The 12,519-nt window shown below is 35.8% G+C and overlaps 2 protein-coding genes across 2 annotated transcripts in view; one reads left to right on the top strand and one right to left on the bottom strand.

Moving 5' to 3' along the window:
- EIF2AK1 (eukaryotic translation initiation factor 2 alpha kinase 1) overlaps nucleotides 1-12,519 on the top strand; it is a 19,270-nt gene extending 6,751 nt beyond the window's left edge. Inside the window, exons 8-15 of the mRNA XM_072878492.1 lie at nucleotides 1,587-1,638; nucleotides 2,360-2,729; nucleotides 3,791-3,902; nucleotides 5,526-5,632; nucleotides 10,823-10,943; nucleotides 11,057-11,136; nucleotides 11,529-11,762; nucleotides 12,260-12,519. Of these exons, the coding sequence (XP_072734593.1) occupies nucleotides 1,587-1,638; nucleotides 2,360-2,729; nucleotides 3,791-3,902; nucleotides 5,526-5,632; nucleotides 10,823-10,943; nucleotides 11,057-11,136; nucleotides 11,529-11,762; nucleotides 12,260-12,382 (1,199 nt within the window). The 3' untranslated portion in view covers nucleotides 12,383-12,519. The remainder of the gene's footprint in view (nucleotides 1-1,586; nucleotides 1,639-2,359; nucleotides 2,730-3,790; nucleotides 3,903-5,525; nucleotides 5,633-10,822; nucleotides 10,944-11,056; nucleotides 11,137-11,528; nucleotides 11,763-12,259) is intronic.
- On the bottom strand, nucleotides 6,632-7,236 carry ANKRD61 (ankyrin repeat domain 61; the record flags this gene model as incomplete). The annotated part of the gene is given in 3 exon segments (XM_072878360.1): nucleotides 6,632-6,826; nucleotides 6,828-7,005; nucleotides 7,007-7,236. Coding segments are annotated over 3 exon segments (603 nt in total), but the record flags the coding sequence as incomplete, so codon positions are not given.

The following is a 12,519-nucleotide window of genomic DNA, read 5'->3' as shown; positions in this document are numbered from 1 at the left end:
AGGAGAGTATTACTTCTCTGATAAAATATTTTTTTCCCTTCCTTAAAACAACCAAAAAAAAGCAAACTACAGGTGACCACCAGGTCTTCATGTCCCTCTGTGCACTTCAATCTCTTGCCTAACAACTTATCTGTTATTTAATGATGAATTTGGAACTGTGGAAGTATTAGCTTCGCTTCTGGTAATATATGAGGAGGATTTTAAAGTTGTGTGAAGTTCAGTGGAATGCAATGAAAACCTTTTAATGCAATAAGCAGTGAGTTGACAAGGAGAAGAATGGATACTGGGGATAAGCCACTTCAGATATTGGGGGAGAAGTGATGAATAGGAGGAAAAAAACCCCACAAATTTGCTACTATGTTTTGAAATCTCAGAGTTGTAGCAAAACTAGGATAAATTTCCCACTCTGCTTCTCTTCCTATCAGGAAAAGAGTGTAAAAAAATTGAAAGAACCTGGAAATAAACACTTTAATGGCAAAAAAAAAAAAAGATTCCTGATTAGTTTGCTTTCCACGGGCAAGTTTTTAGATTTGATGAATTGCGTTTCATAGTTCTGCAGTGACAGGGCAATCTGTTTTTTGGGGTATCAGCTACTGTCTGCAACTGTTGAGAATTTATCTACTTTTATATTCATTTTGCACCTTCTTCCCTGCCTTCTTTTTTTCTCTTCAGTTTCTCTGTTCTCGTCTCTTTCCACACTTTGGTCCCTTTGTAACCCTAATCTGTTGGTCCCTTTCTTTCTTGTCCCTTTTTGGAATGCCTTTAGCAGTTAAATCTTTTGATCCTCTCTTAGTGGGAGGTTTGCTTATGGTCTATATGACTTTATTGCTTTCCAAGTCAGTGACTTGACGCCCACTCAGCTATAAGCACAAAAGAAAATGCATAGGAAGTTGATAGTATAGTAAAACAGACAAGACTTTTTAACCAATGATACTGAGAATCTCGAAGGATGCAACTCTTTAGTGCTAGGAGTACTTCACAAGTATTTAATGGTAATAATGTAAATATATAACTAGATCTATAGGTAGGTCCTCTGGTACTTAGTGGTTTCCCTTGGCTTACAAGATCGGTGTTTCATATTTGCTTCTGTGTGCTAAAGCAAACTGCTTTTTCACATAAATATACAATTTTAATGAAAATTATTTCCAAAATATCAGTTGTCTTCGAAACAGCAGCAGGGTGATGTGAAGGCTGGTGCCTTGTGGAGTTGCTTCTTTAACTGTGTATTATTATATACATTATAAGCCCTAATTTTGAACAGGCTAACTTCTTAAAGGTGAAATCTAGGTGAATATGTAAGAGAGCCCAGTACAACCCTTTCAGTGACCTCGTACAACATGTATGTTCTTTTAAGTTAAAGAAAAATGAAAAACATATTAGGATTGCTTCTTAGTAGACTAAAACCCACCTTTTTCAGCAGCAGAAATAGAGAAAAAGATACCTACATGTAATGAAGTGAAATTCAGTAAGATGCTGTAGCTTAAATGTTAATTTATAGTAAACAAACATTTACTATAACACTGTAATAATTACTGTAACACATGCTTTGTTTTGTAAAATTCCATATTTATCTTTTCATCCAATAGATAAAAGAATAATGGAGTTTCATCCATTATATTTGGAGCAAGAGAGTGGCAAGTAAGTATTATAAATCTCAGTGATAACATTAATTTGGATTTAACATAAGGCTTTTTTTTTAAAGTAACATAAGGCTTTTTTTTTAAAAGAGTACAGAATTCAGCATATATTGCACAAATGCTTTTTGCTTCCAAATTACAATGGAAAAAAGTCTTAATTAGCCTGTCATTGTTTCTTTTCTGGTTGCGTAAGCTGAAGAATGTTACTGGATACTTCTGCCTTCTTTGAATCTCAGTTTCTGAGTGCCTGAATGTAGTACTGGGCTTCAAGTTTACTTCAAAGGTTCTGTGCCAATCAGCAACACTGATTAGTGCTGTGGAGTCTTATTGGAGTGATGGGGCCTTCTGTTTCTCAGAAGTGTTGATTAGCCCTTTCAATAAGGAGATGGAGTCCTATGAGAAATACAGTGTAACCTCCTAAGTTTAAAGGAATGGAGATGCATCATACTTCTGTACAGTGAATGCTGTGACCTAGTACTGTATGTATCTATGAGCTGTCTGGGGCAGCTATCAGGAATCCCTGCTGGGGGAAGGTATTAAAAAGGCTGGAGCCTACAGTGCCAATTATGTAATCCTAAAGTTTTATATGGGGAAGCAGCTGAACTCTTACTCTGGAATGTAGTTTGCAGTTGAAAAAAAAAATGTTTTCAGAATGGTGTATCACAAATAGATGGTATAAAACTGTGTACATATTTTGATTTCTCTCCTTTTATTATTTTCAGTGATCACTGTCATATTCAGAGTGCAGAAAGTGGTAGCTCAATTATCTTCGCTGACCTTACTTCACAAGAAAAGAAGTCCTGTGACAGTACCAGTCTTAGAAATCTGGGTAGTGAATCAGTGCAGAATATGGATGTAAGGAATGATTTTACAAACAGCAATAGTAAAGAGTGTATGAAACCAAATAAATGTGAATTATCCATAGAATTACAAGAAGACTCTGTAAGTAGTGTTAGCAGTAGATCAACTGATGTGAAAAATCATTCAGCACGGGGACCTCATGCTAGTCTGGATCAAGATGCTAGCACTGGAAGTAAGTCCTGCACTGAAGAATGCTCCAAGAATGACGTAGCTCTCTGTGAAGAGTTTGAGGTAAATACAGTTCTCTTTAAATATACTTAACTGCTGTCTAATTTAATGATGTTTGTAAAGTAGAGTTTGGTAGACAGAGGAATGATTTATAATGATAAATTTTTTTTAAAAAAAGACTGTGATTAGAGCCAAAAATGCAGACAATTTTTACTTAAGTGGGTAACACCATTACAAGGAGGCTGACCAGAGGAGCTGGCAAAACTCAGCATACAAGAAAGTTTCCATGTGTTAGTCATCTTGGGTCCTTTCAAAGTACCTACATGAATAAAAGGTACTACTCCTGCATAAAAAAAACCCATCAAACTTGAAAATCTTCAGCATTCAGTAATGACAGCTAATTCAGATATTATTGATGAAAGTGTCTAGGTATGTAATGTAGTGCCTATACAGTGTAGGATTACGTGTGAAAAAGAGAAGTGAATCTGGGCAAGGAATCACCAGTCTGCCAATGCTTCTAAAACTTTGTTGGCATTCATATCACTGAAATGTTTTGTATAACACAGCCAGCTCTGGAATGCTTCAAGCTTTTGCTATCATTTGGAGTTCCCTCTTGCAAGAAATCCAAGGTTTTCAAGGTGTTTGCTTGAGTTGTCCAGGTTATCAAATGAACTAGAACATTATCAGAAACTGAGTATGAAGTTACATATTCATGTTAATAAATCATAAAATTCCATATCAAGAGGTTGAATTTTTTTGCTATTTTATATTAATTTACACTGTCTTCTTAAGCCAGAATGAACATCTGTTCAGTATGTCTAGAAGCTTTTAAACTGAAATTTGAATATTAAAGAATGTAGCTGGCTGTTTGCTTAGCTTCTATCATACAACAATTGTTAAAATTTGAGGAACAAGGAAAAAAAAAAACCCCAAAACTAGATAGTGTTGTTGCATCTGCTTCTTGAATGTAGTAGATTAGTAATACTGTATTTGATGTCATTTTGGTATCTAACGGTTTTTTTAGTTTAAAAAACATTTTGTTTTTATTAGCTTTAAAGAAAATAACTAAGGAAATACAGTTCATATTACAGTGGCTAAATCATGGACCATTATTTTTCTGTTAGGTGGAGTATTGTTTGATGCTTCATATACAAATGCAACTGTGTGAAATATCCTTGTGGGATTGGATTGTTGACCGTAATAAAAGATGCAGCGAGAGAACAGAGGAAACTTCCAGTAAGATTCATCACTGTCTTAAAAATTTACTTATTCATTATAAAGCAAATATTTCTTTTTTCCTAACTGGAAGTCCACTTGCCTGATTTTGTGTTTTACTTCAGCAGCTTGTCATATGGATCTTCTCATTAGATTCTTTATTCACTTAATCAAATAGCAGCTAGTATTGAATCTTTGTATGATAGATGTTGGTAAAAGAGATTTCAGTTCATGAGTTTTAGACAATGCTTTAAAAAAGAATGAATGTATGCCTGAGGCATAGTTGTTACCTGGAGAGATCTGAGCCTGGGCAATACTACTTATTTGGAATAGAGTTTTTTATTGACAGAATCTGCTTTTTCTCAGTAAGCTGTTTAAATAATTGAAATTTTGCTTTGGTAGTAGTCTTGCTGCTACAGAATAGAGCTCTTCACAGGCTAATTTATCTGCTGTGGAAAATATAAATACATCTTTTGTTCCAGACAGGTTACAACATACTTAAAAGCTTTTAAGTTTGTTCTTAAGAGTCAAAACTCCTACGCAGGCTAATTTGTCATTGGTCTGAAGAATCTAACATTTACTTTGCTTGGGTGGCCAGAATGGTTCTCACACCCTGATACCAAGCCGTCTTCAATAATTGTTGACATTTGGAAGAACAAGTCTAATGCTCTTAAAGCATTAGAGACATGTTCCGTTCTTGGGGGTGGTTGTATAAAAAAAGCATATGCTTCACAGATCGTAAGACATAAACTGTATGATTGATGTTTAATCTTAGTTTTACTCACTGTTAAGATAAATCTGTTGTTCTCTTCAGTCATGGAGAGACTATCTATCATCTGATTTCCACTAATCTTTCCTCAAATCATAGTCTTTTTAGCTTTCATAAGCTAAAAGATTACATTCCTGGTCAGGGAATGTCAGAATTACTAGAGCACTTGACCTTGCAAAATGCCCTTTTCACACATTTTCACAGGCAACAGGAGAGGAAAGGTTAATGCTATCATAGGTTAGACATTAAGAAACAGAAACCCAAGTAGGAGTAAATGGTGAGTGTTCAAAGTGGCAACAGACATGTTAGATCTGGGTCATTAGAGTAGGAAGACAATGTAGTTTAATAAAATAATAACATGGGAAATGGGAAAACCAACGAGATGGTAAGTTTATTTAGGACAGCTACAGCTGGAGGAGATGTAGGAATTTCAGAGGGTAGCACAACAGCAGAAGGATTAGGATCCAAAAAGGAAGGGTGCAAATCAATACAGAAAACATGTCATTATGTAAATTAGTATGATTTTATCTGGAACTGTATTTTTCATTCTAATTCAGCACTTATATGGAAGTAAAGAGTTTGTTAAATTCATAATGAAGTAACTATCTGATGGGGTTTGGAGGAATCTTTTCAGGCAGACATATGTTCATGTCCTCTGAACTTTCCCTTTTGGAATTTTGAGGTTAGTGACTTTTTGCTGTTTCAAAAATACTATCTTAGGAGAAGCATGGGAAATTCCATTTTTAAACTATGCTCGTTCTGTTAAAAATTTCTTCCACATCATAAATAAACAGAATTCAACAAGACATACCCCCATAAACTTAAATAACTCAGTAAAATTAGCTGAAATAATTTAGATTTTAAATTGTTTTAAGGTCCATACCATCTTGTGGATGTCCGCTGGACAATGAAAATTTTTCAAGAGTTATTAGAAGGAGTATGCTATATCCACAGCATGGGAGTGATGCATCGAGATATTAAAGTAAGTTCATTGAATTATTACTTGAGGTTAAAGAAAACAAAGATAACTTACATTATGGGAGAATGAAAGCAACTTCATAGTTAAATTTGAGATGACCTGGGCTCTTAAGAATGTACCTATGTTACATATGAAAAAATACATTGTACCAAAATACTAGTACTATACTTTCTTTACTATAAGCATAGTACACAATTCACTTACACATGAATTATGATTAAGCTCTGCAAATGTCTTCTTTGTGAAGCCATTGTCTTGTCCTAAACAGGGATGGTCAGATTGGTTTTGTTTTGTCTTGGTCTTTCCTTAACCACGGTAGGACCTAAATTACCTAAAAAAAAAAAAAAGTCTTTTAGGTAATTGTAAAAATAAGCAAAGCCCGTTGACTACGCCTCAGTTTGCTAATAGCATATAAGTTAGTTTTTGAAAATGTGTTCAAGTCATAGTTACTTGTGTTTAAAAAAAAAAAAATTCCCTCAGTTGCAAATAATTGCTGTCTTTCAAAATGGTTGCTGTCTCCTCTAAGGAACTGAAATTGTAGGTGACGTTAATGAGTGAATGAAAAGTTTTGGTTTCGTTCCTATTAAAAGTAACAAAGAGCAGACTTAAAATAACGCTTTGAATGATTAGAATAGGATGCCCTTTATATGTTCCTGTGAAGTTTTTTTTGGAACTGTAATCATAAGAATAGTTTTGACTTACTGGCTGGCTTAATGTGAAGCACAGGTAGCCCCTCACCCCCCAACTATTAGAATCTAATTGCAAGGACGTGAATGTGTATTTTGCTACTTTGCTTCCTACAGAGGTTCTCTGCATCTGATACCATAGCTATATAAGGAAATTAATGTAAAAATAATCTTGATTATTAAAACTCCACATGTGGAAACTTGGAACTACTTGAAAACACAAAATCTTCGTTCTGGATTAATTTTAACTTTTCTGCTGACTGTTTCAGGGTCAACAGTTTTTCAGTTTGCTTTCCTGTTTCGCATCATCATGGCCTTACTGTCCAAAGTTCTGGTAGTTGTATAAAGACTTCCATACAGTTACTGGGAGCCTGTTTTTGAGACAGTGCTCATTGTTTTCACCATATATTCTTATAATAGTGATTTTGCAGATATCTTGCAGAGACAATAATTTCTGTGATAATGTTATAAGAAAGTCTTTCAGCATTTGAAATTCTGAGAACAGAAGTCCAAGTGGGTAGGTGTGCTTGATTATCTCTCAACTTCAGTGGATATGAGAAGCCTAGCAACTTGTTCAACAGTGCTGTATCTTTTAAATTTGAGCTGCATTGAAGAAATGAAGAGAGTGGAGATTGCCCATCTCTTGTTAAACTTTTTGTGTCTGCTTTATACTCTAACAGAAGATCAACTTTCCTTTCTGCCACCTGAGCAGGCCTCATGAATAGCTGTTTGTTCTTCATGATCTTGCGTATTTACGCTGGCTCCATTACCTAATGGTAAACGGATGCAAGCTGTGTTGACACCTAAAATTCTGCTTGCTTTAGACAGTGCTCTCCCACAGGTTGGACTGGCAAAGTTAATGTTTGCTCCAGAGGCGATTAAAGTTGCTGCTACCTCTGTGTTTAGTGACCCTGCAGCTATGTGGGGTAGGAGTATGGTAGGGTAAATTTAGGTAGGGTAAATTTAGTAGGAGAAGTTGAAGTGCTGTGTAGCCTCTTGTTATTTCTGTAACATAAAACATTGCTTTAAGTTAATTTATTTTTATTAAGATAATATTACTTAGACTAAAACTTCTGGACTTGTAGGGTGTAACATAGTAACAGGTCCCAAAACTTCAGTTGGCAGAACAAATTTTATGAGTTGTCGTGACCTAACAGAGGCTTGGTCATTAACTTATATTTGCTAACCACAGCTGCTTTGTGCCCAGCAGGAATGCATAAGATGGTGTTATGCCTTCAGTTCCTCTATTTCCTAGTTTTATAGCATGAGAAATGAAGTCGTCATAATTCAGCTTCAGGCCAGTGAAGCTCACAGAAGAAGTGTAAGCAAGCAGAAGTTCCATCTCATCTGTACATACAGACGTAATCTGGCAGTGCTTGGGCCTCTAGATTACAAAATCATAGAATGGTTTGCCTTGGAAGGGACCTTTAAAGATCATCTAGTCCAACCCCCCTGCCATGGGCAGGGACATCTTTCACTATATCAGGTTGCTCAGAGCCCAGTCCAACCTGGCCTTGAACACTTCCAGGGATGGGGCATCCACAGCTTCTCTGGGCAACCTGTTCCAGTGCCTCACCACCCTCACTGTAAAAAAATCTCTTCTTTATGTCCAATCTAAATCTACCCTCTTTCAATTTAAAACTGTTGCCCCTTGTCCTGTCACTACGAGCCCTGCTAAAAGTCTCTCTCTGTCCTTTTTTTATAAACTCTCATTATATATTGAAAGGCCATAGTAAGGTCTCCCTGGAGCCTTCTGTTTTACAGGAACAACCCCCGACTCTTTCAGCCTGTCTTCATAGGAGAGGTGTTCCATCCCTCTGATCACCTTCATGGCCCTGCTCTGGACCTGCTCTAACAGGTCCATGTCTGTCTCGTGCTGGGGACCCCAGAGCTGAAGGCAGTACTCCAGGTGGGGTCTCACAAGAGCGGAGTAGAGGAGGAGAATCTCCTCCCTCCATCTGTTGGCCATGCTTCTTTTGATGCAGCCCAGGATACAGTTGGCCTTCTGGGCTGCGAGCGCACATTGCCGGGTCATATCTAATTTTTCATCCACCAGTACCCCCAAGTCCTTCTCTGCAGGGCTGTTTACAGCGTAAGAAGTATATTCAACAGTGATTAGTGTTGTGTGTCTGAGTCAATAGATACTACTTCTGGTTATGGTTTCTGTTTATATTGAGTAAAACAAAATTCACATTCAAAATTATCAATAGATGGGATTCTGCCATATGTTGCATTAAGTCAGGTATACTGTCGTTTGGAGGAAACAAATTTACGTGGTTGCTTGAACTATATGTAGCATCTTGCTTAATAGCCATTTACGGATATTTCTAGAATTTGTCTTTAAACTCACATGAGTGTTAATTAGCCATCCTGCAGCAATGTCTCCAGAGTTCAACCGTGCTGTGAGTGTGGATGAATGTCCCTAGTTTTGAGTTGCCACCAATAATTTGATATCACCTATTTCATTTTTTGGAAGAAATACTGAATGGTGTTTCCTACTCACTTTTTCCATTCCATGTGTGATTTAATAAATCTGTTTTAAACTTAACAGTTTGTCTTGTGTATTAAATTTAGTGATTCCTTGAATAGAAGCCATTCAAAATTTTCAGCATTCCTGTCTCCGATCTATGCACAATTTTCCAGTTCTCTTATGTGCTTTTTGAGATAGGAGACTCAGAACTGCAGACAGTATTGAAGATGGCAGTGTATTAATTCATATGGTATCACAGTGTTTTCCTCTTGATCTCCTTCTCCCCCCCAATAATTGGTAATGTAGTTTGGTTTATGACTGCTATTGAGCATTAAATTGTCATTTTTAGAGCTGTCTGTTAAGCTCTTAAGCTGTTATGCTTAAGCTGTAACAGTCAACTGGGAGACAGTTGTTACATAGTTAAAATTGGGATTGTTTTTCCCTTCACTTACATTTTCCTGTTTATTTGCACTGAATTCCTTTTGTCATTATACTTCCTGCAAGATCCTTCCACAGTTCTTTGCATTCAGACCTCATCTGTATTTCTCTGAATAACGTAGTACTGCCAGCAAACTTTGTAATCTCACCATTCACCTTCCCTGCTCTAACCATTTACAAACATGTTGTTCAGTGTAGTTCTCAGCACAGATTCATACAAAAATCAGTTGATGATACCCTTCACTGTGAAAGCTGACCATTTATCCCTGTCCTTTCTTTTATGTCTTTAAAGTAGTTATCTATGCAGGGACCTTCCCTCTTTTGTCCATTTTTTTTTAAAAATGTAACATTTATTGATCTAAAAGTATTTTTAATCACGAATTATAATCCTGATCAAATGGTTACCTGGAGGGAGAGCAGGTCTATGAGGTGTAAGGGTCCTTCCAAGCACTTGCTGTTTCACTGATAGGATGATCAGCTAGTAAAGCTTTAACAGTGCTACTGTCATCTTCCATTATTACTTCATATAGCTCTTCATGGCATGAATTTTATTTCCTCTGCCCCCAGGAAAACACAGTGGCAGGCCTACTGGTTCCTTTGATTATGTTACTCATAGACAAGGGAATTCTAATTTCTGTAATGAAAATCCATAATCAGAAATAGAGGATTTGGAATCTCACACTTGAACAGTGTCATTCTTTGAGATGTTGCAGGATGTCTGGTTCTAGAATTGCTTTGAAGTAACATCTTAAAACATTTTAAAAATACTATAAAACCAGCAGGAGTTTAACAATGAAAAAAAGAAAGGCTTAAGTTGCCTTTGCTTTCTTGCTAGTGCTAATTTCTATTTAGTAGAAACCCTGTACTAAGCAATAGTGCTTTCACTTCTCATCCAAACCTACCTAAGCTCAAAAGCCTTGTGATACAAACTAAGTAAAGCCAGTAATTTCGTATTACTTTTTCTTTTATGTGGCAAGTATGTCTTTTTTTCTAGATACATAGTGCTAGCATTTCTCCTCCTTAGTGGTCCTAAAGCCAAAATATATGGATAAAACTATTTCAGTTTTTCCAGTCAGTGCTCTCTACTCAAGTCTCTCATCATTTTGGTTTTTTTTCATAGCAGCTTCCTAGAACCAAGTAGCATGTTGCAGCTGTGCTTATCATATAGAAAAGTATATTTTGTTTTACATTATGTCTAGCCCAAAGATGATATTTAGTCCTCCTTCCTCCTACATCAGTTGGTCTAATTTGCTGTCCGCTCTTGCCTGTTCCTGTTACCATTACTGTTCTGCAAATTTCCCATTTTTTGCTGGGGGGGGAAAAAAAAAGTATTTTATATTTCCACTAAATCTTTGTTTTTCCTGTTTTGCTTTTCTTCCTTTTTTCATAGATCCTTCACATGTGGTCTTTCTGCCCAAGTGGTGTTCCTTACACCTAATTTGGTATCAGCTATGACTATTTTTTCTCTCTCACTAATGAAAGTGTTAATTAATTATCATCTTATACCGGTAAAACACTGGATTTTCTAGAGTTTGAAACACCTGAAATTGCTTTAATTCTTTGTATAGATTTTAGATTTTATACTATCTTGTTTTGTAGCCCAGAAATATCTTTCTACATGGATCAGATCATCACGTAAAAATAGGAGACTTTGGATTAGCGTGCAAAGACCTTCTTTGGGATGATGCAGACCGGTGGTTTAAGACAGAAAGAATAAATGGTAAGAGAAAAAAGCTTACTGGGGTTTTTAGGATAGTAAAACCATTAAATATTAAATTCTTCAGTGAAATGGTAACAATGTAACACTCGCTAAGTCTAAATTGTCTTTTAAAGGACTGATGCATACTTCAGGTGTGGGGACTTGCCTCTATGCCTCACCAGAACAATTGCAGGGATCTCACTATGATTTCAAGGTAGGGAGTTGTTTTTTTTTTTCTATTAACACATGATGATAGATAATAGGAATAAAACAAGCCTTTCAGTAGGTAAATACATAATATTTGGTAAATACATAAATATTCCTCCTACTGTTACTCCTAATGTTTTTGTTGAAACATGGATTTCAACTTTGCCTTCTAGTTTGGTATTAATGCAAAAATTTGTGTTTCTAAGATCATCTTGAAGAATCTATATATATAGATTTGAGTTTGTGTTCCTTTGGTAGTGTCATGATACTTTTTATATCATCATGAAACTTCATTGTTGTGAAACTTTTTCATATCGTGATTTTTTTAATGAGAAAAAGAAATCTATTAAGTAATTAAAAATACCAGTTCTCAGAACTTTTTTTTCACGCTATTACCAGTCAGACATGTACAGCATGGGTGTTATCCTGCTAGAACTCTTCCAACCATTTGGAACAGAAATGGAAAGAACAAAAGTTCTTACGTATTTAAGGAATGGCCAAATTCCTCATACTTTCTACAAAAAATGGCCTATTCAAGCCAAGTATGTTAAACTTCTCACCAGTCAGAGATCTACAGAAAGACCAACTGCTGCTCAGCTTCGTGAAAGCGAACTGTTTCATACCACAGAACATGTAAGTTATGCCAGTAACCTCAACCTTTACAGGATAAAGAAATATAAAAAGAAAATGCCCTTTGCTTCCCTGCCTATATTATGTTTTTTTGTTTGTTTTGTTTTTAACTTAAGAGGATTGTGTGATTGAGACTTTTTTTTTTTCCTGATTACAGTATTTAGCCCCCGTATTCATGTTTCTGGTGAAATGAGATAAATGGTCATTAAGTATAGGCAACTTTATGTTGACTGGGCAGTTGATTTACATACAGCTTGAGGTATTTTTATAGGTCAAAAAAGCTTCTGAAGCTTTCATCAGCTCTGTAGAATCTTTTAATCATTTTCCCTTTCCTTGACACACATTTTTGTTTGTGGATTAAGTTGTAGTATCAAACATGCAGAATAGCTGTGATGTGTATGCAGAATGTGTCCGTAGTGAATTGCGAACACAATTCAAATAGGTAATAAGGCTTTCTCCTTGCCTGTCTATAAATGAAGTAAACTGACTCTCATTTTCAGGTTATTTCTAACCTACAAGAGAAGGTGAGACAGCAAGAGGAAGAAATAAAGATACTGAGAGAGAGAATAAGACTGCTTTCTGAAGAACAAGATGAACATATGAGACTAGGTTCTCCTGTTTAAGTAGGGGAAGAACTAACCTCTCTTGTATGTTAAGTTTATATAAAACATTTATTTTTTTTACCTAAAAATATTTCAATGCATTTTGATTTTCATGTCTGTTCTTTAAAAGTATTCATCTTAGTTCAGAAGTCTCCAAT

Source organism: Ciconia boyciana, chromosome 13 (assembly GCF_034638445.1).
Source record: "Ciconia boyciana chromosome 13, ASM3463844v1, whole genome shotgun sequence".
NCBI classification, from domain to species: Eukaryota; Metazoa; Chordata; class Aves; order Ciconiiformes; family Ciconiidae; genus Ciconia; species Ciconia boyciana.
Note: the sequence above shows the minus strand (reverse complement) of the source record. Positions and strands in the feature narration are given on the sequence as shown.